The sequence below is a fragment of the Triticum aestivum genome, chromosome 2B (assembly GCF_018294505.1).
Source record: "Triticum aestivum cultivar Chinese Spring chromosome 2B, IWGSC CS RefSeq v2.1, whole genome shotgun sequence".
NCBI classification, from domain to species: Eukaryota; Viridiplantae; Streptophyta; class Magnoliopsida; order Poales; family Poaceae; genus Triticum; species Triticum aestivum.
In genome coordinates, this window is record NC_057798.1 from 758,324,545 (window position 1) to 758,351,470 (window position 26,926).

The 26,926-nt window shown below is 42.9% G+C and overlaps 2 protein-coding genes across 2 annotated transcripts; one reads left to right on the top strand and one right to left on the bottom strand.

The window, feature by feature from the left end:
* The first annotated feature begins 2,345 nt into the window (after nt 1-2,345).
* Nucleotides 2,346-5,809, top strand: LOC123047198 (uncharacterized). Its single transcript, XM_044470690.1, has 5 exons — nt 2,346-2,895; nt 3,128-3,289; nt 3,485-3,528; nt 3,644-3,675; nt 5,161-5,809. The coding sequence occupies exons 1-5, from the start codon at nt 2,472-2,474 to the stop codon at nt 5,363-5,365; spliced, it is 867 nt and encodes a 288-aa protein (XP_044326625.1). The 5' UTR covers nt 2,346-2,471; the 3' UTR covers nt 5,366-5,809.
* LOC123047197 (linoleate 9S-lipoxygenase) lies at nt 5,788-10,649 on the bottom strand. The gene is made up of 7 exons (XM_044470689.1): nt 10,215-10,649; nt 9,865-10,121; nt 9,328-9,769; nt 8,360-8,553; nt 7,702-8,057; nt 7,124-7,417; nt 5,788-6,652 (listed from the first exon to the last, which is right to left on the bottom strand). The coding sequence occupies exons 1-7, from the start codon at nt 10,582-10,584 to the stop codon at nt 5,911-5,913; spliced, it is 2,655 nt and encodes an 884-aa protein (XP_044326624.1). The 5' UTR covers nt 10,585-10,649; the 3' UTR covers nt 5,788-5,910.
* Between the last annotated feature and the right edge of the window lie 16,277 nt (nt 10,650-26,926).

Here is a 26,926-nt window from a genome sequence, read left to right on the forward strand (position 1 = left end):
ACGAATCCAAGTAGTGGCTGTGTAGAGAACCTGAAAAATTATACGGATTTGTCTGTTAAAAAACATATCATTTCTACCTTTTCCCCGCAAAAAAAACATATCATTTCTATAATTTCATATAGCCCAAAGTAATGCACATACTCCTATCTGAATATGTCTCGCAATATTTGTCTCTACTTCATCTAGCCACGTCCCAAATAACGCGTGGATAATATTAGAGGGGTGATATTAAAGGCTATATGAATTGCACGCCATAGTAGTTTGTCCAACGGATAATCGAGAAAGAGGTGTTTGATAGTTTCATCTTGATCACAAAAGCTACATCTTTGACTACCCTCACAACTACGTTTTGCCAAGTTATCCTTAGTCAAAACCACCTCCTTTTGCAAAAAAAAACACATGAAGATTTTAATTCTTAACGACACTTTGATCTTCCAAATATGTACCGATTTCAGCATCGGACCAGAGTTAATTAGGTCTATATACATAGATTTCACTAAGAAGATGACATTCATAGTTAATCTCCAGTGAATACTATCAGGCTCATCAGAGAGGTTGACCTCCATCAACTTTCTGACCAGGTGTAGCCATGCTTCCTACCGGTCTCCTACCAAAAATCTCTAGAATTGAATATTTAGAGGATTGGATTGTAATACCGCAGCAGCATAAGCCTCCTTATGCTGTAAGATGTTATAGAGAGACATATATTGCATTGCTACATACGTATCCCCTAACCACGTATCCTTCTAGAATCTAGTCGAATTTACTGTTTTCCAATGATGAATTTAGTTCTATGGAAGAAAGCTGCTTTTGTTCTCATCAATTCCTTCTAGAAAGGACAATCATTGGGTCTAATAGTAACATCACTACTGGGAAAACCCTATAGGAGAACTAAAAATAGTGGTGGGTAGGACCTGTCACCCACCTTGCTACTTTTCCAAAAGAGCAGTGGCGGGTGACAGGACATGCCCATCGCAGTTACGGGCATACCTGTGGCGGGCGCTGGCCAGCAACTGTCACAGCTAGGCTCTTCCAAATATTCCCACTGGCTGAAAATTGTAGTGACGAGCCCCGGCGAAGAGCCTGCCACTGGCGTGTGGTTAAGCAGTGGTTGGCGCCTCTAGGCGTCCGCCACAACTGTATTTTGGCAACCGCGCCAACTAAATCAAATTTTGGATAAGTTTGGTGTGGCGGGTGCTCATTGTTGCCCGCCACTTCTCTTGCGTTGACACACAAACATTCATATCCAGCGTTTTGTCTTTCTGTCTACCATTTCCTCTCCCTCGTCCCCTTCCTCGCCGTCCTGCGCCTCGACTGCCGCCACCGTCCCTTCGACCAGCCGGCGACGCTTTCCACGCGTTCAATGCCGTGAGCGCCGCCGGATCTGCTCGCCGTTACGTCGTCTGCCTCGACCGTCGATGCGCCGTTCTCCGCCTCGACCGCGCGTAGCCCCCGTCCTTCGCCTGAACCGCCGTCGTCGTCGTCCGCTTGGACCGCAACCTCGACCGCAGTCACGTCCGCGGCCGGAAAAGCGGCCAACAATATATTCAATCTCCATGACTAAATTATGCTCTAGGGTTTAGAATTTACATCTTATGAATTTGTAGATTAACTAGTTGTACATCTTATGTTTATTGCCACTAAGAAAATGTTCATCGTGTATTGAAAAATGTTAGTCATGTATTAGAATAATGTTAATCATGTTTTTGGAAAATAGTAATCATGTATTAAAAATGTATTAGATATATACCAAAAATCTATAATGGGCATGCAAAAAATTACTCTTAAAAATATAAGCTTTCAAAGCATGATAATCATGTTTTTAAAACTGTTAAACATGTATATAGAATGTGCTTATGATGTATAAAAAAATGTTGAACGTGTACTGAAAAAGTTAACATGTGTTGAACAAAAAATAAATCGATGAAAATCAACAAAAATCCAAGAAAAACGACTAATACAATAAAATAAAAAAATAAAAAAAATGAAAACAAATGCAAAGAAAGAATAAAGGAAACAAGGAAAAACAAAGAAAACAGATGAAACCTAGAAAACGAAGAATGAAGAAAGAAAGAAAGAAAATTAAACAGTAAAAAACCGAGAAAGAACCACAGACAAAAAGGAAAATCCAGTGAAGACAGTTAAAAAGGAAGAAAACCGGAAATAAAAAGCAAAAAATCAGAGCAGAGAGAACAGTGACACGAGTGAACTGAGCGAACAGTGCGAGAGGCACTATCTGCGCTAAAGGACCGGCCCATATATGCTCCCTGTTCGCACCCTTCTGGCCCACCGTTCCGGCCGGCAAAAAGAAAAAGAGAAAAAAAAAACTAAAATCCCATCCCCTCCTCGCCCTCCTTCCATTCCCCCCTCGCCGCCCCTTCTTGCCCTTTGCCCTCCCCTCGCCTCCTCCACCGGCGGAATTAATCCGACACGAGCGAACCCTCAAACACCTCGCCGTCAAACCCTCAACCATGGGACCGCATCCAGCCACCGTCCCCTGCTCCCTCCGGTGCGGCGCCGCCGCCGCCGCCGTCCGGCGATCCGGGTGGGCGCGCAGCGCCGGTTTCCTCGTCCGCGACGGCGGCCGTAGCAACGGAACCGGCGTGAAGCTGTCCTGCGTCGGCCCTACTGCCTGGAGCTACCCCCACAACTTCGACTCAGACTCGGAACCCATGCCGCCTGGCCGTTGGTGGGGGGAGGCGCTGCTCGAAGAAGACGCCGAGTTTTTTCCTCTTGCCGATTTCATCCCAGTCGGACAGGGCAGGAAGGAGCTGGATGCGATATGGCACGCCCTCGTCGCCGGCCCCCTCGAGTCCGTCCAGCTGACCCTGCGTGAGATCCTGGCCGCCGGCAACCTGTTCCGCTGCCGCAGCTTCCACCTCGGCACCCTCTCAGGTATAAAATGGGAGGAAAATGTAGGATCGAGAATGTTATTTACCAGCAATGAATGTTATCACAGTGTTGCTTCTTCTAGTATGTTTTAGTCTACACCACACTCCTGCATTCAGGAAATTGTATGCTCTGCTTGATTTGTGTGTGTAGTATGAACTGATAATGCAACATCAGTAGATGCGTTGAAATAATATGGCCTATGAGTTGCTCAAGGTGTTGCTGTCCGTCCATGCAGGTGCTTTGCTGGTCGTTGCTGGGGTTTTCCAACTCTGCAAAACGTCACCCACCCTTTTCGTGGACATTGTTCTTGGATCTGTGTTCTACAAGCTAAGCGTTTTATCCGGACAGTTGCAAAGGGAGGGCAAGTCATTTAGCATATGTGCACGGATACAGCTAGGTGAGTTAAAGGCTTCGGTTTTTACAATACCATTTTTCTTTTTGTGAGCTACTATTATTTCATCAGATATGCACTAACTAGCTAGCAATGGATAAAATGCATGGTTTGGCTATGTATTTAATTTGTAGTCAGTTTTCTGTGCTTGTTTTGCATTTATGCTGATATGATATTTTTACTTGTTTCTTTTCACTGCAGTCCTTCTGCTTATTTTGTCTTTCAAGGATAACGGTGCTTCTCAGGTATGATATTTCCACCTAAAATATGGCTTGACACACTTCAGATACTCTTGAGGAAGTTTGTGCAGTTATATGCTTCAGTAATTAATGTTTGTATGTTTTTCTTTTCTGATGATAGGGCTTCTACCGCTTTCTTGTGGAATCAATCTGGTAAGTATGTAAGACTTTGATTATCTAGAGAAAATTATCAATTTCTTGATGCTTCATATTTGAGTCGTGATTCTTAATATGCTTCCCAATTGATGCATGATTGGTATACCTCTGATTCATTAATCAATGCCTTTTCTCCTGTTCTGTAATATAATTAATCAATTGCATTGAAATTGTAACAAGCTGCATGCACATTTTATCGTCTTAAGTTTCATACTTTTCTTGAGGCCAATCTGAAAAACAGTGTAGTGTTGCAAACCTGTGACATTGACCATCGAAGATACATATACGTTTGAAAACAAGTGGTGTATTTAGAGAATAAATTGAGTTTGAGACAATGGATAAGTGATAGCTACCACCCAAAGCGAAATATGAAGGCTGTTTCAAATGAGGACCTTCGCGAGTCTGAACATTTTTTTTCACGAGGAACCATAGTGTACAAATGTACAGATTACGAAGGTCTGATCTGAGACGGTACCCATCTAATACATTCCAATATTTCTTATGGACTTCAGTTCTACAGTACCTTCTTTACCACTTTTGACTTGGATGGAGGAGGCGTGGGTGTTAAAATTCATGCCTAGAAATTTAGTGTATGCTAGGTAGGTAGAATGCATTTGGAACATCCTGTAGATCACACCAGTTGTTGCTTCTTTCCAATGAACTGGTCTTTTGCTGAATCCAGGCATGTGGAGAATAAATCGAGTTTTAGTCTTTTAGACAATGTCTAAGTGATAGCTAACCCCCAACACAAATATGAAGGGGTTTTCATATGAGAGCCTTCGCGAGTCTGCTCACATAATAAATTTCCATAAGGAATCATGATACTGGTACTTGTTAGTTCATGTACGCATAACAAATTTCATGCAAAAATGTATGATTATATGTGCATCGTGGGAAAAAAAAAGCTAAGCACAACATTTTTGTTATATAACTTGTCTTTTTTTCAGACAAGACATGCTTTATGTTCTCATGATTTGCTTTTTTGTACATATATAGGAAAAATTAACACGCACGAATTCACATATGTACAGCTTACCAAGGCCTCCTCTTAAGAGTGCACTCATCTTTACCTTTCGGATGTTTCTTATTGTTTCTGTACCTGGATACAGTACTTCCGTATCACTTAGCTTGGATTGAGGGGGCATGGGTGTTAAGTTCAAATTTAGTGTATGTTAGGTAGACTTGCATTTTGAACACCTTGTAGAGCATCAGCTGTTGTTTCTATCCAATGAACTGGATCTTTTGCTGAGTCCAGACATGCGTTTGATCACTGACACAACTAATGTAGCTACTGAATTTGGTAGTGTACGGGTAGGATCTACTGGAATTTTTGGGCAAGACACTCCGCCTTCAGCAAAGGGTGGATCTCACATAAAGCAAAACATTTTTCGTTTTCTCTTCTATTTCTGCCTTGTATGCCTGTGCGAACATTATTCCCGTTTGCTTGGGTCTTACGTACTAAAAAATATCTGTTGATCTCAGGTTGCTCAACATTTATGTGTATCTCATAATGGCCTACGACGCGACCGTCGGCGTGAAGCATGGCAGACTCGAGTGGCTTGGGGTCTATAGAATGCTGCGGACGAAGGGTGGCCTGATGAAGGTGCTGAAGCATACCTTTCTTGATATTTTGGGAGGGAACAAGAAGCCAGTCTCGATAAAAAGAAGGCACAGAAAGGGCCAGTAAGGGGGGATGCAAATAGGGTTCTCACTTGTGTCAGCTGGTGGCAATTAGTAGTAGAATCACTTACCATATCTAGGCAAGGTTAAGCTGGTTGGCTCAATGGGTTCTTCACACCGTACCGTATGCTTGTGGTGTGGCTTCGCACTGAAGAAGATAGCCTGTTCTGCGCTTGGATGGAACGCTGGAGTTACCTTTTGTTGATACGGTTTCAGCGAAGTCGGTGAACTGAATCGTGTTTATATCGAATCTTTTTTTGCTGAAGATGGTGTGTTCTTCTTTGGTTGTAGCAGAAAAGTCTCAAGGTTAAGTGCGAACAGTTGACAGTGAAGTGATGGGTTAAGATGGGTCTTTGGCTGTAGCAGAAAAGTCTGAAGGTTAAGTGCAAAAAGAGTTAAGATGGGCCTAAACTAGAAAATGTGCCAGGATTATCAAAGGACTTCCCAATCATCATCCGGGCGCTCTTTTATTTATTTATTATTATTGATCAAGTCCACACTTTTGACATCCATCGTACTGCATACACGACGCCGACGGACGCAACGTGCTGCTCACACGGCGATGCTGTTGGGAATCCCGCCGACGTGGGGTACCGTAGGGTCGGCCCTCGGCGCGAGCAGCGTGTAGGGCACCTCCACGGGCCCGTTCCGGTTCCGCAGCGCGCCGTCAGCGTTCCTCTTCTTGACGGCCTCCGCGATCGCGTCCAGCTTCGAGTTGAACTCGAGCAGCGCCTTGGCCGCCCGCTGCTCGCTCGTCCACTGCTCCGTGTCTGGCCGCTCCCCCATGAGCGGCTCTCCGGGCTTCACCGGCGGGTTCATGGTGAGCGCCATGAGGCCGAACGTCTCGGTCTTTGGGGTGATGCTGCCGAGGAACTCGGCCTCGGTCACCGCCGCTTTGGCGTCGGCCGGCATCTCTCCGGAGGTGATGGTGGGGCGGTTGGGGACGAAGCCGTTGTACGCGTACTGCCCGAAGCTGACGGCCGAGTGGTAAGCCGATCCGAGCCAGATGATGGTGGAGCAGGTCTCCACGAGGTCGTCGACGGAGTCCATCGCCGGCCACCACGGCGCGTCGCGCAGGTCGCCGTGGCCCACGTTTCGCACCTCGCTCCACCACGCCTGCAGCTCGCTGTCGCCCGCGACGGCGCCGTCGCCGTCGGCGTAGTATATCGCGCAGTAGTCCGTGACCCATTCCTTGATGGCGGTCCAGATCTCCAGCCCGTCCACCGCGTACGGGTAGTCCTTTATCAGCAGCTCCAGCTCCTCAGCCTTCTTCGGATCGCCTCTCGCCACGCCTCTGCGTACATAAAAATGCATCAAGTATTTCAGATTCTAAAGCTGTGCGTTGTGGGATTAACTTTATCAGCATTTTAGTCGTTAGGTACGTCTTGATGTGTTCGTTGGGGAAAAGGAGGTCGGTGACCCATTTCCAGATCGCCGTCAAGATGTTAAGCTCGTCCTTTCTCGGCTGCTCCACCTCCTCATTCTTCTTCGGAGCTCTTCTCACCATTCCACTGCGTAATACGTACAAACAATAATGCTAGATCTACAAAGACTCTACAACGTTTACTTAACTTTCCGAACTAATAACTCTCCCCACTTAATCCAACTGGGTTTGTCTCCTTCATCCCTTTTTTACCAATCATAATCTTCCACATCACTCATGTACAAATGCATCAATTAGTCATTCCAAATTCTGAAGCAGCAGCAGGTGTGCCATTTGATTGTAGAATTTACTTACTACTTAGGTCAATTGCATTTTACTCACCGCTTGATGAGTTCGTTGGGGAAAGCGAGCTCGGTGAAGTTATATGAAGCGTATGCCTTGGAAGACATCTCCATGCCGTACTTGCCGGTGAAGAAGTTGACCTCGTGCATGTTGCGGTAAAAGGCACCGCCCTGTCGCTCGTCGCCGGAGCCGATGACAATGTGTCGCGCCGTGGAATTTGTGTCCAAGGTATTGCGGAAGTGCGGCTTGAGGAGCTTGTGGATTGGGTGCAGCACGCTCATCTGCCGGTTCGCCGCCAGCACCACCGGCTCCATCGTCGCGTGCGTCCTCAGCCTGCATACATCCACCACACGTGAACCAGTAGACACGACATGCGTATTAACTATTCTTACTCTTCCCCGCAAAAAAAAACTATTTTTACTCCATTCATTATTATTAAGATGTTTTAACTTTTTTTCCGAATCAAATGTACTCGCTTTAATGTGTTTGTTTATTCATTTCAATCCATATATATAGTTCAAAGAAATATCCAAAACATCTTAAATAATGAACCGAGGGAGTACATTCTACGGTTCTCATCATCACAGTAATTTAACGTTGTAAGGTAGTGTACGTACCAGTGGAGGACATAGTTGTTCTTGCATGCGTCGTTGGATGCGGCATGGGCCTTGGCGAGGTCCCATGCCGTGAAGGTGTCGGAGGCGGCATCGCCGGCTTTGAGTTCGTCGGGCGGAGTGTACACCGTGCTAGTGGCGCCGAGGCGCTCATCCTTGGGGTGCGGCGAGCTGAGCTCGATCGCCAGCGGCTTGAGTGTGGAGTCGTCTTGCAAGAAGAAGAGCGTCCTCGTGGCGTACGACTTCCTCTGGGAGATCTCGCCCTTCTCCTCGGCGCCTGGCAGCTGGTTGATGCGCTTCAGGTACGGCATCACCCAGTCGTGGTGATCCACAGCGTACAACCTGTCCTTTTCTATAGCCTGCACAAGTCGTGGAGTAGTCCGAGGGGCACTTAATTACATTTTTGTGTTCGAAGTAGATAGTAACGGTTTTGCTATTTCTTCTCCGTTAAGAAATTTTATCCAAACACTTTTACTTTCTTATTTTGCTTTTTCTGTGAACATGTGTGTGTGTGTGTGTGTGTGTGTGTGTGTTTGTTTGTGTGTGTGTGTGATATGAACATATATTTTCTCTATAAAGTTGGTCAAATTTTATAGTGTTTGACTTTGAAGAAATTTTACATGCATCGTAATTTGACAACGAAGAAATATATAGTATGTACCTGCGCCACAGTCATGTTTCCCAAGTTCTTCTCAATGTGCTCTTTGGTTATCTTGCTGTCTTGGTCACCATACACGGCCCGGTCAAGCTTGCTCGTGAGTGTGAGAGCGGTGACGAGCTCGATGGAGAGGGGGTTTGCCCCTGCGAGTGTTTGCCTGGCGAACTCTTCATCCGTCCGCCAAGCTGTTCGATTCGCTATATATACACCAAAAATAGGTTTGATGAGTTCAACTTCCGTGGAATCACGCATACATACGTACTTACTTTATAATACACCTGGGCATGGGTGGCCTGGCCGGACAGGTCCGTCCAAGCTGGCTCGGGGCTAATTTTTTGATAAAAAGCCTGGTGAAACATTTTCTTAGGATATTACAAGAAAAATATGTATAATACAGCAGTATTTTGTCTTGAAAATGGGCATATTATATCATTTGAAAATGAGCAAGTACCCATTTTCATACCGCGGTCTGGGCCAAGCTGGACCCAGGCTTGGAATTTCAAGTTCAGGCTTTGCAAAGCCCGGCCCAAAACCTGATAAGTTGTGTCATACTACCTCCGTCTAGGTTTATTGGACCCCTTCGTATTTTGGGCCAGACTTTGACCATCTATAGACTACTAAAATATAAAGTATATGCTATAAAAAAATTATATTGTTGGATTTGTATTTGAAAGAGCTTTCCGACAATATAACTTTTGTGACATATAGTTAAAGTTTTGTAAGGTAAAATTTTAGGTCAAACTCCAGCCCAAAATAAGAGGGGGCCTAATAAACCCGGACGGAGGTAGTAGTTTCAAATAGCAGACTATGCATCTTAGCGGCGGACCTCTTTTAAACGCTATAGTGTGTATAGCTGCTATTGAAAATGTTTGTTCATGTGTTTGGACCGAAGCCCTTTAACTCAAGACCTCCTTCAATGCTACAGTGTGCTATAGAGAGAAGAAAAGAGCATGGTGAGACAATTGTGGTACCTGAGATGACCTGGGGGACGGGGAACGGGAAGGGCTTGGCGTTGCTGTCGAAAAGGCCGTGGACATCCGCCAACGACCCGAAGTGGCCGTCGAGTTTGGGAAGGTTGGGCGCCGCGGCCACGCCGCCGGTCCGCTCGTCGCACGGGATGTAGATCCCTTCCTCCAGTGACGCCCTCGTCTCGCTCGCGGGATCGGCCTTGCTCGGAGGCCGGCTGGTCCTGGTCCGGCGAGGGTACGGGTACTCTTTGGACCCTCCCAGCACCGGGCGCGCCAGGTCCTCGCGCAGGTCGGGGTTCCCCAGGTCGTTGTAGAGCGCGTAGTCGTACACGCGGTCCCATTTCTGCAGCGGCTTGTCGGCCGGCGAGCCCTCGCCCCGGAGCAGGCGGAGCTCGTCTTCCCTGTCCTTGAGCAGGGCCGGCGGCGTCTTCTCCTTCACGTACGCCTGCACCAAAATAACCAAACGTACGTTGTAGCTTATATATCCAAGTTCTGCAAGAAAACAGTTCATGCCATCTATGTGTTGTGTAGTGCACGCACGTCGTTGGTGAAGAAGAGGCGGTATGGGTGCTTCCCGACGGGATAGACCCACCCGTTGCAGACGAAGTTGACGGCCGGCGAGCTCAGGCTCAGCAGCTGCAGGTACACGGGGAAGTCGGAGTTGTTTGTCACCAGCACTGCGCCGGGCGCGCCCAGGGCCTCGTCCCACAGCAGCTCCACGTCGAGCTCTGTCTCCCCGCTCGATATGACGGCGTCCAGCGCCGCCGCCTCCCCTCTCACGCCGCGGCCATCACTCCCTGTACGTATGTTTGTTAGATAGAGGGACTCACGGTGGTTTAACGTGCGGCTGAACATCTGGTTAAGCTACAAATGTATGTGTATGTATGTACCGGGGACGGTGGCGCTGACGAGCTGGAGGGACAACCTGAGCGGGCTGTTGGGCGAGTCGGAGCTCTGCAGCAGCAGCTTGCCTTGGACACGAGCGCTAGTGGCGGTGGACGTGGTCTGTACGTCGGAGCCGGCCACTGCACGCGTGGCCGTGGTGGCGCCATGGCTTGGGCTGGTGCTCGGGTGCAAGATTTTGAGCTGCGAGCGAGCCGCTGAAGGCACGAGCGTTGGACGTTGTCCATCCCGGCGCTCCAGTGCCCCGGCAGGACGGAGCATCGTCGCGGTCCATCCCGGCGCCCGAGTGCCCGTGACAGACGGAGCATACGGGCCGCGGGCACACGGGCGTGAGCTGTGACGGATCTGCATCTGCATCGAGCCGTTCAGTTCAGGCGAGACCTGACAGTGTGCTTGGTGTTGTTGGGTGGGTGGCAGTGTGACTCGGGAGACGCACACATATATATAGTCGGCAGAATAAATTTTTTTTTAACATAGTCGGCAGAATAATTGGACGGACGCTGGCGCTGTAAATGTTAGGCTAGGGGATGAGTGAGTCCACGTTACACCATAGCTTCAAGATTCGTGCAGAATGCAACACCTAGAACTTCCCATTTTGTTGACGCAGCTGTTATGATCCCGAGCCCATGTGAACCCGGGTGAACAGTAAAATCAAAACAATATTCAAAAAATTCTGAAATTCTTTCGTGCCAAAAAATTGTCAAATGTTTTGATTGCTTGCAAATTTCATCACCAGATGACATTCATGGAAAATGTGGCAAAAAAAAAAGAATTGATGCTCCAAAATTGTCAATGTTTGGCACAAAAAAGAAAAATTCAATTTTGTCCCTTTTTTCACTTTACTGTTCACCCAAACTCACGTGAGTTTGGGATCACAACAACACTTATGCATTGGATACAAAAACAAATATACTGAAGAAGGTGGTCGGTCCCCCCAAGGCTTGATATTTTTTTCTCATGTTGTCTCTCTCTTGCGTGCGTGCTCAGAAAAAGTCTCCCCCCTCTCCCCCTCAAATTGTGAAATATCTTTTAAAAAAATTGATCTCTTTACTGAGCACTAGGGCTGGACCAAAAGCTCGTAGTTCATGAACTTAATGAGCACTCGACAACTCGGGTCAATAAGCTCGTAGCTCGGTTCTTAATGAACAGAGCCAATCACTGGTTTCATCTCGTTAAGCTTAGAGATCTTAAAGTGCGAGCTAACGAGTTTCATGAGTAGCTCGTTAAGCTCGTTAGTACATCACAACGTATAATCTTATCCTATGTGACAACATTTTTTAGCACATCTACCGATCTATTCAAACCAGTTAACCCAACCTAGCCGATAGGTGGCAAAAAAGTAGTGCACTTCCTCTCGCCATCATCATCTTTCTTCGTAAAAAACCCGCCTAGACTCTCATCCTGTAGACCGCAACACATCACAGTTTGTTTACGAGCACTTGTAAGCACCCACGAGCTTAACGAGATGTAAGCAAACAGAGGCGAGCAGGGTTTTCTGCCCGTTAAGATTAATGTTCTTTAACGAGCACGAGCTTAACGAGCCGAGCCTTAATGAGACGAGCAGCTCGTTAATCCATGCCCACCGAGCACTGAATTTGGATTCAGTAACCACCAACTGATTTGCGTATACTGATGCCAATTCTCACAATCTAATTAATTAATGAATATGACAAGTCTTTTGCCAAAAAAAATTCAAAAATAATATATGTCAATTTATACATAAATGATGCGAAGAAATGGGTGAAGAACACTTTGTCCATCTCCTTTCCTTTTTTTTCCAACAAGAGAACATGTCGATCCTTGTACAAGGGAGATTATAAACGCGAGGTATATAGTTGATATTGATATATTGTTTTTAAAACTTAAATAGAAAAAGGTACCTATGGTGATACATTAATCATAAAAGAATTATAGATCACTAGGCTCACAGGCCCCATCGTTGGCTGAGATTGCAAAGTGTTTCTCATTAATTAAGATGTTCTATTTTACGGTCCTTTTAGACCGCTAGGTTTAGGGTGACTAAATAGAAAGTTGGCGCCATGTCATGACGTTAATGCCCCTCCTCGTGCTCTAGTGCAAACCTGTAACCTGTGGCCCTTCGGGTAATGCATCTAGGTGGGGATGCTCTCTCCCTGTTGATTGTTCAAAAATATTAACTAGCATAGTGACCCACTTAATTGTGTGGCTAGATTTCTTACCGTTTTCATATTTGCATTGGTATTTGTTCATTGTAGCATTTATATCTATGAATTAAATTTTCATCGATTTGATCTATGCAGTTCTTAAAGATTTACATGGCTTAATATCGACCTTACATTAGTATAAATTATAACTTAGATTTGCTACTGATTTTTATAAATTGTATTAGTTTGTGTTCATTCTAGCACTTCTATGTACATCTTAAACCGACATAATCTTCAATGATTCATTTCCTAGATTTAATCTAGAGATCTCTTTAATCTACATTGTTTCTAGATTTCCTAAGATGTTATATTAACCATACAAGTACATATCACTAGTCTAGTGGCCCTATCGTTGGCTCAAATTACAAAGTATTTATCAATGAATTAAGATCTATTTTACAATCTTTTTGGACCCTACATAAAAATAAGAGCAAGTATGTATTTAATTTTTCTTTTCAACAAACCCAATACTAGTTAGTTACTATCAAAAAGTTTCCTATCTTTCCAAATTCCCAGGAAGATAATAGAATGACTTCAGTAAACAGTGGCATGAATGATACTTATTGTTTGTTAGGTAAGAACTAGTGAACATAGTCTAAATGCTAGCTAGCATAATGACCCATTTAATTGTGTAGTTCGATTTGATGTACACAGTTATTTATTATTTACATGGTTTAATCTTCATTGTACTTACAATTTAAAACATAGATTTGCTTACAACATTGAACCACGCTTGAGTTTGTACATATATGACCATCTTTACTTACTACATATGCGCAACTTACATTGAACTGCTCTTGACTTTGCACGTAATTAATGACAAATTTAGGCACCTATGAAAAACATGAAGTAACTTCTTAGGATTGGCTAGTGCTTTGTTTAGTGAGGCTCGGGGTGAGAAGGGGGGAATTAAAGTAATTGGATATGGTCCTAGCACTAGTAGAAAAACGACCTTACGTTCACCTCATTAGTCTCGGTTCAATTACGTCTCGGTACTAATGGTAGCATTAGTCCATGTTCCAACGGCTATGCATTAGTCCCGGTTCATTTGTGACCTATAGTCCCAATTTGTGTCACAAACCGGGACTAAAGGGGTCACTACTAGAGAAAAGCTTACCAGTAGCGCTTGTTTTTGTGCTACTAGTAGCGCGGGTACCAGTGCTACTGCTACGGCGCTACAGCTATTTTGTAGCAGTAGCGCGTTTCTAGACCAGCGCTACTGGTAAGTTCAACTACTAGTAGCGCGTTTTTAGGCCAGCGCTACTGCTAATATTTATGTTTTTTTAATATTTTGGCGTTGTACATGTTTAAACAGATATACCTTTTATACAATAACAACTCATCATGAACTAGTCTGTTTAAATATCATATTCATTACCAGTAGTCATCACCACCAAACAATGTTCGTCAAAGAGACATCATATATATAACAATGTTCGTCAATGACACATTATAGCACATAATAACACATTCTACCTAGGACCTACTCCTCTCATAGGACCTACTCTACCCTCTCTTAGGTAAAATATCATAAAACAAGATAGGCATTGACTCTTCATTAAGGAAACTGAACTCTCCATAATAAAGAACGGAGATCATCCTGTCTCCAAGTCTTGGCCTACGCACAGTGTTGCTTCCAAGTAGCTCTCTATGATGGTTGAAATATTTTTTCCAATCATTTATTATCATGGCTTCCTCGCTTTTAGAAATCCGGTATGGACAGGAGTGATGTGGATACTGTGGCTGACCTGGCCATGGTGGCCGTAAGCTCATAACTTCAACGCGACCTCTTGGCAACATCAGATGAGGCACACAATCCATCGAGATTTTCTGTTCAAAAACATAGTAATAACTTTGTAGTTAGCAATGTAGTTAGCAATGTTCAAAGATGCACGGATGTCGTAATAGTAGAAAATTTTACCATGATATCTCCATTGATGTTACCCTAGCACACCGCGTGCACTAATGGCACATATGGACCATAATTTTGAGGCATTCGATAATAGCTATTGTAATTCTCAAGATCTGTAAAAAATGTGATAAGACCATCTTTCTCCTTATAAGTTAATTGTGCTTCATCATTGTAGTAGTAGGTTTTGTCTACCATCTTCCGTACATTTTTTGAAGAATGAAAATAAGCTGTCAATGGGAATAAGCTGTCAAATATTTTGAAATAAACAATATAAATTACTTAGTAAATATGTTTAAGAAACTCACACAGCGGTAGAACTGGAAGCGTGTCAACAAGGACCCAAATGGTCATATCATTTTTGTCGATGTCAGGATCACCAAGATCGAAGGTGAGAAGCATACCCTCATGAAAATCATACGTCTTGGAAAGGGCTTCCCAATTCGGGCAACCAAAATTGGATGAGTTCACAGAATTGTATAGTTTTACAGCAAAATCATAACCATGATGGGTCCTTAGTTGAATTATCTTTGTCTCCATGCTTTCATGATCTTCAAAACACATCTTCTCCAAGACATAGCCTCTTGCATGGCATGGGATAAACTAGTCGAATTGTAAAAGACGGAAATTACACATTGAAGAAGCAGAGAAGTCATGCAAAAATAACAAAAAACACTTGTCATCGTTGCGTACCGTATCAACATCGAAGGTCTCTTGGAGCTTGATGCTAAAGCGCCGACCTTCTACCAGGTGAGGCATGTCGCACATACCGCGCTTATCTTCGCAGTAATTGCACATAGCGAATTCCCTTTCGTCGTCAGACATTTCCTAATAGGTAATTAATAATCCATCATGAATACATATGTAGTAGTTTGTAGCACAAACCGCGCTCATCTTTTGCATTCAATAAGCAAATAACTAATAGGTAATTAATAATCCATCATCGAATACATATATAGTAGTTTGTAGCAAAGATCATCATATAATATCACTAATACATCTCGAATAATAGCTCCTCTAGGTTCAGTGGGCCGCGGTGGACACACAAAGAGAAGGAACCATCACCGGATCATAGCTTCGGTCAGATCCCCAAATAATCTGCCAGGTATTGGAGAACCGGCCGTTCGCCAACGCAACCAAGTAGCGCTGGACGTGCGCGTTCTCCTCCATGACACGGTGTTGAACCACCTGCGCAGGGGACTGAAGCCTCTCTACCGATGCAGGCCCACGTGACCGCCACCAAAGAAGCTCCAGGTCGACGACGGGCTGGCTCCTCACTAAGCTGCGCTCACCAGAAGGTAGCACAACCCAGTACTAGCCCGGCGGAGCCCAGTCCCGGACATGGCCCCTCGGCTCAAGCAGGAGTCCTCCACCGAGTCGACGACGAGGATGCGGGATAGGCATTGTCGACGTCGAGAACAAAATGCTTAATTATGAAAACAAAATTAATAAACACTTAGCAAAATTTGACATGACCTTTGCTAAAAACAGGACCAATCGAGCGCCTGAAATTTGCCAGAACGTAAACGAATCGACATTTCTGGCAAAACATAGGCCACTCGGAAAAATATGACATGTCCAAAATGTGACATGTTCAAAATATGACATGTCCACTGCAAAATTGCATATAACAGGAAAAATTGCTTTAACTAAAAAAATAGCAGCAATTGCTTTAACTAAAAAAATACCTAGAATTCTGTTAACTACACCTAAAACAACTAAAACACCTAAAATTCTGTTAACCACACCTAAAACAACTAAACCACCTAAAATTCTGTTAACTACACCTAAAACAACTAAAACACCTAAAACTCTCTTAAATACACTTAAAACAAATTCAACATTATTCTAAGAACACCTACATTATTCTAAGAACCTACCTTTTTAACTAAAACACCTACAAATTTAACTAAAACACCTAAAAATTCAACTAAAACACCTACATTATTTAACTAAAACACCTACAAATTCAACTAAAACACCTAAAAATTAACTACTCTCTAATAACTATAACTAGGGAGGGAGGGAGGAGGAGGAAGGAGGGAGGCGTATACCTCTCGATGGAGGAGGGCCGGCACGGGGGGGCGACAGGCGGGGGAGGATGGCCGGTGCGGGGGGCGGCCGATAAGGGAGGAGGGCCGATGCGGGGGGAGGGTGACCGGCAGGGGAGGAGGGCCGACACCGGGAAGGGCGGCCGGAGTAGGACGCGGGGGCGGCGGCCGGATCGGGGGATGACTGAGGGATTCGATCTGGTGTGAGCGTGTGAGTGTGAGTGAGGGGAGGGGTGGTGCGCGGGCCGGCTCAGGAGGAAGCAGAGAGGTGGGCTTAGCGGCAGCGCGGGGTAGGCGGCCCAGCACTATAGCTAAAGCTGCAACGGGGGCCCAAGAGCGTGGCCCATTAGCAGTAGCGCTGGCTATGAAATCCAGCGCTACTGCTAACGTGCACCTGTAGGGCTTGTGTTGGCCGGCGCTACTGCTAAATAGCAGTAGCGTACTGCTAAATAGCAGTAGCGATGGGTATCTACCCAACGCTACTGCTAAATGTCTACCTATAAGCATTTTTCCTAGTAGTGGGTGGTTGCAGGCTGGCGTCAAGCCGGGGCCCCACGAGCCCCTTTAGTCCCGGTTTGTGACACAAACCGAGACTATAGGGTTAGACCTTTAGTCCGGGTTGGAGCCACCAACCGGGACTAAAGGGGTCTAACCTTTTAGTCCCGGTTGGTGGCTCCAACCCGAACAAAAGGGGTTCTGCAATTTTCAAACTCTACCCCCTCACCCCCATGTATCGCCTTTTCAGTTTTGAAAAAAAACCAAAAGAGAATGATAAAAACTTCAAAAATTAAAATCCTTCGAGATGTAGTTATGTTACTACATCTACTAGTTAGTGAAATTTAAAAACATAAATTTCGACATGTTTTGCAAAAAAGTGTTATGAAAAAGTAAAACGACTATATTTTTTGCATACAATGTCGAAAAAAACGTATAATATATCAAAATGTTCAACACGAAAATACGGTTCCGATTTCGACCGCCATAGGCCGTTTTGCAAATTTTTAGAATCCTCAAATTCTAAAAGGAAAAAAGTTATGCTCAAATTTCAGTTTTTTTGAATTTTGGTTAAATCCGGTCAAACTATGGTCAAACTACTTATTCAAGAAATATTAGTGTTATTTTTTTTGAATTTTGGTCAAATCTGGTCAATTTGTGGTCAAACTACTTATTGAAGAAATATTAGTGTTACTAAATAATTATTGTTCTTTAGAATAACAGTTTCAAACGCAAACGGTGAAACGTGTGACTTCATGCTTAAGCTAAACTCCTGAGGGTTAATACGATTGACAGCTTACTATTGTCAGGAAAACAACAAGTGCAGATTTAGAAACTAGGAGGAATAGAACTCGGAAGTTAAGCGTGCTCAGGCTGGAGTAGTGAGAGGATGGGTGACCGACCAGGAAGTTAGATGATTTGGAATGAGCGCTCCACACTTGAGCAGTGATGAGGGGTGATTAGAGATTAAATCGTTAAATAATTCAGAAATTTGAAAATAATAAAAAAACATTTCTTTTCAAAAAAATTATGTTGTCCCGGTTACCAACCGGGACAAAAGGTGCCCCATCCCCCGGTGCGGGCTCGTGCCACGTGTTGGGCCTTATTCCCGGTCGTGTTGAACCGGGACTAAAGGGGGGGCCTTTAGTCCCCACCCTTTAGTGTCGGTTGCAGAACCGGGACTAAAGATCCTTACGAACCGGGACTAAAGCCCGGTTCTGCACTAGTGTAGTGACATTGCTCGACATAGTGACATTGTTCACGACATACTCTTGAGTTTGGACGCAATTAACTATTAAGCACACAACAAAACCATGAAGCACAGAAGCAAGTTCAAAGTAGACTTTCAACTTAATAATGTAGTCCATACACCAAGCGTTCTAATAGCCTAGAAAGTAAATCATATGGATCTAGTGGCATCGCTTACGACACCCTCTTAACTTAGTCAACTACAGAAATAAGCACCCCCAAAAACCCGTGAAGAAAGCAACAAGTTCAAAGTATACCTTTAGCTTAATAATAATGCAGCTCGTACACCACGCTCATAATAGCCTGGAAAATAAATCATATGAATCTAATTACATCACTCATGACATACTCTTGACTTTGTACATAATTAACAAAAGAATTAATGACACATGGAAAACATGAAGCAAAGCGATAGTCAATGTAATACTTTTAGATTATATGCAATCCATGCAAGATTCTCTGTGGTTTTAAAATATGTAATATGAAATAAATTCAATACAAGATCTCACAATGGGAAAAATAATATATTTATATTATTAAAATAATAGCTAAAAAATCACTACCTTCGTCCACACATGCTAAATAGTTATGATGGCCAAGATTTAAATCTAGGCATGAAATGTGGAAGGTGACATATGCATGCTCGCACAAGAATAGGCATCAATCGAGTCAATACAAAGCACTATATGTTTCTAAAGGAACATATTTTAGCATTGCAATACACACAAAAAGGGCAAGCATAGCCCAACTGTCAAAATGAATCCTAAATGAAAAATCAATCCATGATATGTACAACCACAACGGACATATCACACAAACCACTCCGAGATGCAAACTCTTGAAGCTATTCTTACTCGATTTGACAAAAAAGCTTAAGGACATAACATCCATGGTCAACCCAACCAAGAGATCACTTATAGATGAAACTCTTTCCAAGTTACATCTGTTCACATCAGAAAAAGTTATATTTGTTCAATAAAACCACTTATTTCATATGTATACCTGTTTATAAAATAAGTTATTCCAAATTGTATCCTTTGGCGTATATAATCAATTTCAGTTTAGCTACTTGTAAGTTGCCTAAAAATAATATTCTGGTTAGTCGATTTCGCATGAAGGAAGAAGCTAATGAGGGAAGGAAGGAGCAGCCGCCGGCTCTCGGAGAAACCCATTGGGTCTATCTTAGGGTGGAAGGGGACCCAGGTGTCTATTTTAGGGTGGCAGGCTCGCCAACTATCTATCTTAGCTAGGGGTGTGTGGGGGCAGGGGTGCAAGTTCACCAGAAAATTCTATTCATCGTCTTGGTTAGAGGGATGGTCGGGGCGGCGACAACGCAGTGGTGGACGGTGGTTGAGGGGAGGCCGAGGCGGCGAGGCTGGCGCGGGAGCGCCGCTGGCCGCTGGCGGCGGCAGGCGGTTAGGCCGGTGATAACTGGCGGCTCGGGGTAGAAGACGAACGTGGAAAATGGTTGAGAGGTAGAAGAAGTCATGCACACAGTTGGATCTGCATCTAAAGGCTTAAAATGATTCGACTGGCCCTATATTCATTTTCAGTCGCCTGGTCTCTAGCCTCTCCCTAACAATTCATAACTATTTTTACCGTCTTGAAAACAATTACTTTTTAGGTGTAAAAACCTTCGTGTGCTAATTATTTGAGCGAGCATTATGTAGCACAAAACTCAATGAATTGAAATATGGCACATAGGCGGAGCCACATAGGTGTACACAAGGAAGCTAGGTGCTTAGGGAAACTCCATCACGCCAACGCAAATGCATGCAGGTTTTTGTTCGTTTTTATCTATTTAGGTCGGCCAAAAGGTCGGCGCCCATGCACGTCTCCGTTTGCGTCCGTTGCACCCAACTCGCCGGCGGCCAAATATGCATAATTTTTGCATGCGTGCATCTAAAAAACAACATTGCACATAGTTTTTTTTATTACAACCAAATAAATCACATAATACCAGAATAATAAACAGTCCACAAGCAAATAAAAATCTCAAAGTTCACAAACCAGATGACATTTAAATTGTCACAAATACATCGAAAGATAAATAACTGACACATCTATTGGTTACCAAGGTGAGTCCAGATATGTTCAACCAAATCATTTTGGAGTTGCATTTGAGTTGCCCAATCACGCATTTCATGATGAACTTGGGTGAACTGTGCAAACGTTGCAGTTCCATGCTCAGGCACAACATTTTCACCCTGAAATTAAAACCCTTGGTCGAAGATTTTGTCCTCATGCTCGTCCTCTATGAACATACTGTGCATGATCACACAAGCAGTGATCACCTCCCACAACTTCCTTGTGCTTCAAGTTATAGCAGGGTACCAAACAATGGTCCATCGAGATTGAAGCACACCAAAAGCACGCTCCACATCCTTTCTAGCACTCTTTTATGCTTGATCAAACATAGCCCTTTTCTCTCCTAACGGATTGAAAATTGTCTTCACAAGAGTTGACCACTGAGGATAGATACCATCAGCTAGGTTAGGTAGTATCCCTTGTTGTAGTAATGCTCATTGATCTAAGTTGACCTTTGGGCAGTTGCGTTCTGCAAGCCTTTCGAACACCGGAGAGTGATGCAGCACGTTGATGTCATTGTGAGAACTAGCCATGCCAAAAAAAGTGCCAAATCCAGAGATATTGGGAAGCCACAACAGCGTGGATGTGGGAAAAGTGTGCGGATGCGGGGAGGGGGGAGGGGCGGCCTGATAAGCACCCAAGCGGTCGAAAGTTGAAGGCGGCGGTGACGGTGATGCGGCCAGACTTGTCAACTGTGGAGGGGGAGGGGAGAATCGGCGGTGTGCACCGACGGACGAGCCAAGGGGAGGACAAGGGCGGGCGTCGTGTGCATCCGCGCAGTGTCTGCGCCGTTGCAAATCCAGCCCAAATTTGGGCGGGCGGGAGGATGAAAAACGGAAGGATGCCCATTTGCGTCAGCGCGTTGGGCCACGATTTTTTTCGTTTCGATGCAAACAGACGCGCGGAGATAAAATGCGTCGACACGTTGGAGTTGTCCTTTGAATTAATTAATAGTTTTTTTTTGGGAGAACCCACGTGAAAAGGGAAGAAATTAAAGTAACTCGTGACATCGCTCGTGGCGTACACCGACCTGCTCTTGATTTTGTACGTAACTAACGATAGAGTTAAGCACGCAAGAAAAACATGAAGCAACTTCTTAGGATCGACTAATGCTTTCTTTAGCGTGGGTATGAGTGACACCGCAGGGGGGGGGGGGGGGGCTACACTAACTGGATACGAATCTAGTGACATCGCTCACATCTACTCTTGTTTTTTTTACTTAATTAACTATTAAGCCCACCGAAAAACCTGAACTAGAGAAGCAAATTTAAGGTATAATTGTAGCTTAATAATGTAGTTCGTACATCAAGCTATATAATAACCTAAAAAATATGTCATGTGGATATAGTGACACCGCTCATGGCATACTCTTATTCTGTTTGTAACTAACTACAGAAATAAGCACCAAGTAAAAAATGAAGCGAAGCAACAAGTCAAAGTATACCTTTAGCTCAATAATGCAGTTCGCACACCAAACTTTATCATAGTCTAACAGAAGCCATATGGATGTAGTTACATCGCTCACGACATACTCTTGACTTTGTACGAAATTAACTACAAAAATAAGCACCTAGGAAAAACGTGGATCGAAGCAACAAGTCAAAGTATATCTTTAGCTCAATAATGCAGTTTGCAGACCTAGCTTTATCATAGTCTAACAGAAATCATATGGATGTAGTTACATCGCTCACGACATGCTCTTGACTTTGTATGAAATTAACTACAGAAATAAGCACCTAGGAAAAACGTGAAACAAAGCAACAAGTCAAAGTATACCTTTAGCCTAATTGCAGTGTGTACACCAAGCCTTATAATAGTCTAACAAAAATCATATGGATCTTGTTACATCGCTCACGATATACTCTTGACTTCGTATGTCATTAACTATATAATTTACTACACATAAAAAACTTAAATGAAACTAGCAAGTTCAAAGTGATATATTTAGCTTAACAATGAAGTTTGTGTGAGATTCCGTACAGTTGAATTATGTCATATCAAATATATTCAACATAATAAACCTATATTAGGCCAAAAATAATATATTAAAATAAGAGGTAAATAAAGCACTACCTTTGCCCACACACGCTAAATAAAGTGCTCAACTGATTGCATAGTAGGTCCTAATTATGAAGGTCAAGATTTAAAACCGGATGTGAAACATTGAAGGTAAGTTGTGCATGCTCACAATAGCATCCACATCAATCGAGTGAGTCTGAAACACACACAAAATTCTAGAAAGAAATGGATTTTAACAATACAAATAAGACCACCCACACCCCATCCATTCCAATCAAGAAGTTATTCTTACTTGATTTGACAAAAATGCTTGAGCACATACCATCCATGGCCAACCCATCGATGAGATCACTTCTAGGCGAAACTATTTCCAAGTTATATTTGTTCAAGAAAATCACTCATATCATATGCATAACTTTTAGATAAATCACTTACTTCCAAATTTTATCTTTAGGAGTATATTATCAATGGATAACAATATTTTTATGATCTTTAAGGAATCATCTTTTAAGTCTTATAAAACCATCTTGTGCTTATTATTCGAGTAAGGAGGATGTAACACGAAATTTGATAACTGCTTGGGTCTAACTTAACTAGTTAAAATATGACATGCTTAGGGTCTTACCTTTGAAATAAAAATTAATTTTATATTATAATTTTACATAAATATATGTCCAAGTTAATGTATGTGACACTTATTTAAATACGGATTTTGGAAGAGAACTAACACTGCCAATTTTGCTCTCATGCAAAAATATCATATGAAAACCTCAACAAATAATTAGAAATGAAATGTATGGCATTATTATTATTATTATTATTATTATTATTATTATTATTATTATTATTATTATTACGTGGATGAATTATACATCATTTTTGTATATGATGTTTGAAATACAAATAAAAGGAAAATAACAAATGTAAGTAGCTCATTCAGAATATGCTATATATAAATGAAACTAATTGGTGGATAAAAGGACACCGACTTTCTATGTACAAAATTTGAATATTATTTCAATTTTTACACTATGGAATATATAGCGATAAAGGAAAGAGACCAACCTAACATGTCTCAAATATACGTGCATGTGTGGCCTCCGTCGACATCCATGGTAATAACGAGAAGTGGCCGGAAAGTGGTAAATTGAGAAGGCCAAAGAGTATATGCATGTGTACATATCAAGAAGATGGCACACATGTCATCGGTAAGAATAACCGACATATACATGGTATTCTTTTTTTTAGGTCTATACATATACACGGTAATGTGGTATGTTAGTGAGCGAGCATATGATAGGAGACAACGGACACGGTGATGTGGCGGCAACGATAAAGTTGGAGTCACAAATCATGTCAAGTATATATGATAAACCATTTTTTTGTGCTTCAGGATGCAAGTGATACAAGCAACACATGCAGAATCAGAATAATACCAGCTAAAGAAATTAAGTGCTACAAATGATATAAAGTTCCACCGAGTATGCAACGATGAATAGACTAAGTTAGATAGACAGGGGACAACACAAATCAGGGTAAGGTGAGCATGTGTGAAGAATTTAGGTTTATGAAGAGGACACAAGTTTTAAATCGATCTAATTGTTGGTTGGAAAAATCTTTAGAAGATATTTAAAATCATTGTAATGAGATGATCATGCTTTTGTTTCTAACTGCCTACCTACCGATGATGAACCATGCACAAATTGAGAGCAACTTGTGCCCTCAAACTTTTCTGATTACCACACAATATTAGTTCAACTATTCAAGTAAAAAAATTATAAATGTAGTCTTCGGAGAATATTTTATGTTGTACTCCCTCCGATCCATTTCAGTGCTAGATATATTCGTTTGAGCAGCGAGTAATATGGTTCGGAGGGAGAACTACAATTCATAATTTTGTCCACGTATATTTGTATACAAAACATAGTTGTGAAAATATATCTAAGATGACACATGCTGTATTGGTACGGAAAATGTCTTAGCAAAGTATGCGCATTTCACCATACTAGTTGCCATGAAGAAACATTACCAATACTAAAGCGAATAATGATGTGGCGGGCCACACCCATGTGTTGCATTTGTAGTTGCATCTGACGCCATCCACATCAGCAATGGACAGCCGCGCCGGATTCTCGTACGATCATGCATGCGGCCACACCATTTTGGCACGTTCAACACCTATATATGGTATAGTATTATATAACAGCTGTGCGGCATTTCTCTTGTGCAATGACTGAGACAGAACTGGATTATGCGGAATCGTGACCTCCACACGTACGTTACCGTGGCCCGTTAACAGTGACAGAGTTGTATCATGCGGGCGTGTATCGCGTCTGGCTAAGCGTGTGGCTTAGCAGAGGTTAGGGACGCCGGGTGGGGGCACCTCATCTCCAGCGCGGAGCCGAGGCACCGCACGTTGCCGCGTCACGTGCATGTGTATGCCATCGGTTGATTGGCAGCTCGTGAAACGTGCATCGCGTGTAGTAGGCCCACGACCACGAGTGACTGCTTGCTGAACGTCTGTGATGCACATGCGCGGTGGGCACAGACAACCGCGATGTTTGGAAAGTGAGCTGCTCTCCTTCGGCGAGATGTGCAAAATATCGACCATTCGACCTAAATTTGCCAAAAATAAATAAAATAAAGGCCAACACTATACACTTGAGAGAGAGAGAGACAGAGAGAGAGAGAGAGTACACCAATTTGTGAGGAAAGACTTGTGTGAGATCTCACATTATGTGAGATCTCACATTATGTGAGATCTATGAGATCGATTTTTTTTTGAAAAAAATACATGTTCAAACGTTCTCAAAAAAGTTGTAGAAACACATCAATGTTTGATGTACAACCTCAAAAAGTTTTAGCTCCTAATTCAACTTACATTAATAGAAACAAAAAAGAAAAAATCAGAGTGAATAGTGTCAAAGTACTATTCACCCAAGACTGCTACTATTCACATTCGAAATTTGTCTTTTTGAATCTCTAAATGACTTTGAATTTTGAGCCGATTTTTTTGGAGTTGTAGACATACCCACATGAATGTTGTCAAATAATTTCAATTTTTTTTGAATGTCTAAATATGATTTTTTTGTTGTTGATGTCATGATCTCACCTAAAAGTGAGATCTCATACTAGTCTCCAAACATTACAAAAGCTTTGAGCCCCTTTGAAAGAAATGCATATATATGTGAAGTTTTAGTCCAAGGTTCGTGCATTTTGATGAGCCCACACGAATTGAATTACATAATCTTATCCAGACTGCAAATCAAACCAAAGTGAAAAAACACTATTGGCACATTTCTCCCACAGCAAGGATTATTTAACAGACAATGGTGCAAATAAAGAGAAAATAGACACACTTGATGGGAGGTTAGTTGAATATATGATGATATTTCAACCGGAAGTGAAAATAGTGCATTCAATGCTAGATGATTGTTGAACCCAAGATCACGAAAGACATATGTTTCTAGGAAATAACTACTAATGAGCAATGCATCAATTCAAGAGCAAACCCTGACAGATATTTTGTATATCCTAGGATTTTCTACTTAGTGCATTCATTATTACCTTTTCTATTTACTTACACGGTTACACACTAGTAGAAAAAGGGTCAAACGTGCAGCACATTAGTGCCGGTTTGTATTAGAGCCGGCACTAATGTATACATTAGTGCCGGTTCCAACGGCTAGCCGGGCCGCTCTCATTAGTACCGGTTCGTGGCTAACCTTTAGCACCGGTTCGTGCCACGAACCGGTACTAATGAGGGTGGTGGCAAGAAGTTGTCAGTCTGGGCCCCCTCCAGCACCTTTAGTACCGGTTCGTGGCACGAACCGGTACTAAAGGTCCTCCTGCATATAAACCCTTCGTCCAGCTCACTCTGTTCTTCCCCCTTTCCCCTCTCCTCTCTCCTCTCTGTTCTTCCTCTTCTCCCCTCGAGCTCATCACACATTTTGCCCAAAATTTGTCAAGATTTGAAGGCCCCCATCCATTCAAGTGATCACAAAGGTTAGCAACTTTGTCCTTTCATCTCTCATTACTAGATTAGCTCTTGCAATGCTTTATATAGTTACTAATTTGTGAGTTTAGTAATTTGGGAGGAAATATATATATATATGTGCTAGTATTTGATTTATATGCAATTTGAGGTCAAAAATAACACTTAGTTTGCATATGTAGGTGTGGTTTACTTAGTGCCTTCTAAATCTCCGTCGTAACCACCGTCGATCGCCCGCACCGTCCCGTCGCCGGCACCAACTTATGGTGAGCCTCTTGTTCATGAAATTTTATATAAAAAATTGATGTTTCTGTGATTTGGATATATAATTAATCATGTAATAATTATCTTACCCGTACGTTGTTTGTTATACATAGTGCCATGGTTTTGATATCCGTCCCCGTCGGCCCTCGTCCTTGTTATGATTCGGATGTGGTATATTCTCTTTTAAAACTATTTGTTGCATTTCGTGTTTATGACAAATTATGTCCATCAAGTTGACATAGATATTTTTATCTAGGAGGTATGTGAACCGGAAATTCCAATCGACCCTATTGTCGAGAGGTTAAATTTAGTTGAAAGAGAAAACGAGCACTTGAAAGAAAAATTGAAAAGAATTGAGGGGGAGAAGATGGAATTGGAGTTGCATGTTGCCGATGTCGTCGATGATCACAAGATCAAGATGGAGAAAATGCGCTTGAAGAATAGAAAG

Coding starts and splice junctions, on each gene's coding strand:
- LOC123047198 (XM_044470690.1), top strand. CDS start 2,472: ATGGGACCGCATCCAGCCACCGTCCCCTGCTCCCTCCGGTGCGGCGCC. Junction 3,290..3,484: donor ATGTGCACGGATACAGCTAG/GTGAGTTAAAGG, acceptor TTTTCACTGCAG/TCCTTCTGCTTATTTTGTCT. Junction 3,529..3,643: donor AGGATAACGGTGCTTCTCAG/GTATGATATTTC, acceptor TTCTGATGATAG/GGCTTCTACCGCTTTCTTGT.
- LOC123047197 (XM_044470689.1), bottom strand. CDS start 10,584: ATGCAGATGCAGATCCGTCACAGCTCACGCCCGTGTGCCCGCGGCCCG. Junction 8,058..8,359: donor GAAACATGACTGTGGCGCAG/GTACATACTATA, acceptor CGACTTGTGCAG/GCTATAGAAAAGGACAGGTT. Junction 6,653..7,123: donor CCCAACGAACTCATCAAGCG/GTGAGTAAAATG, acceptor TTATGTACGCAG/AGGCGTGGCGAGAGGCGATC.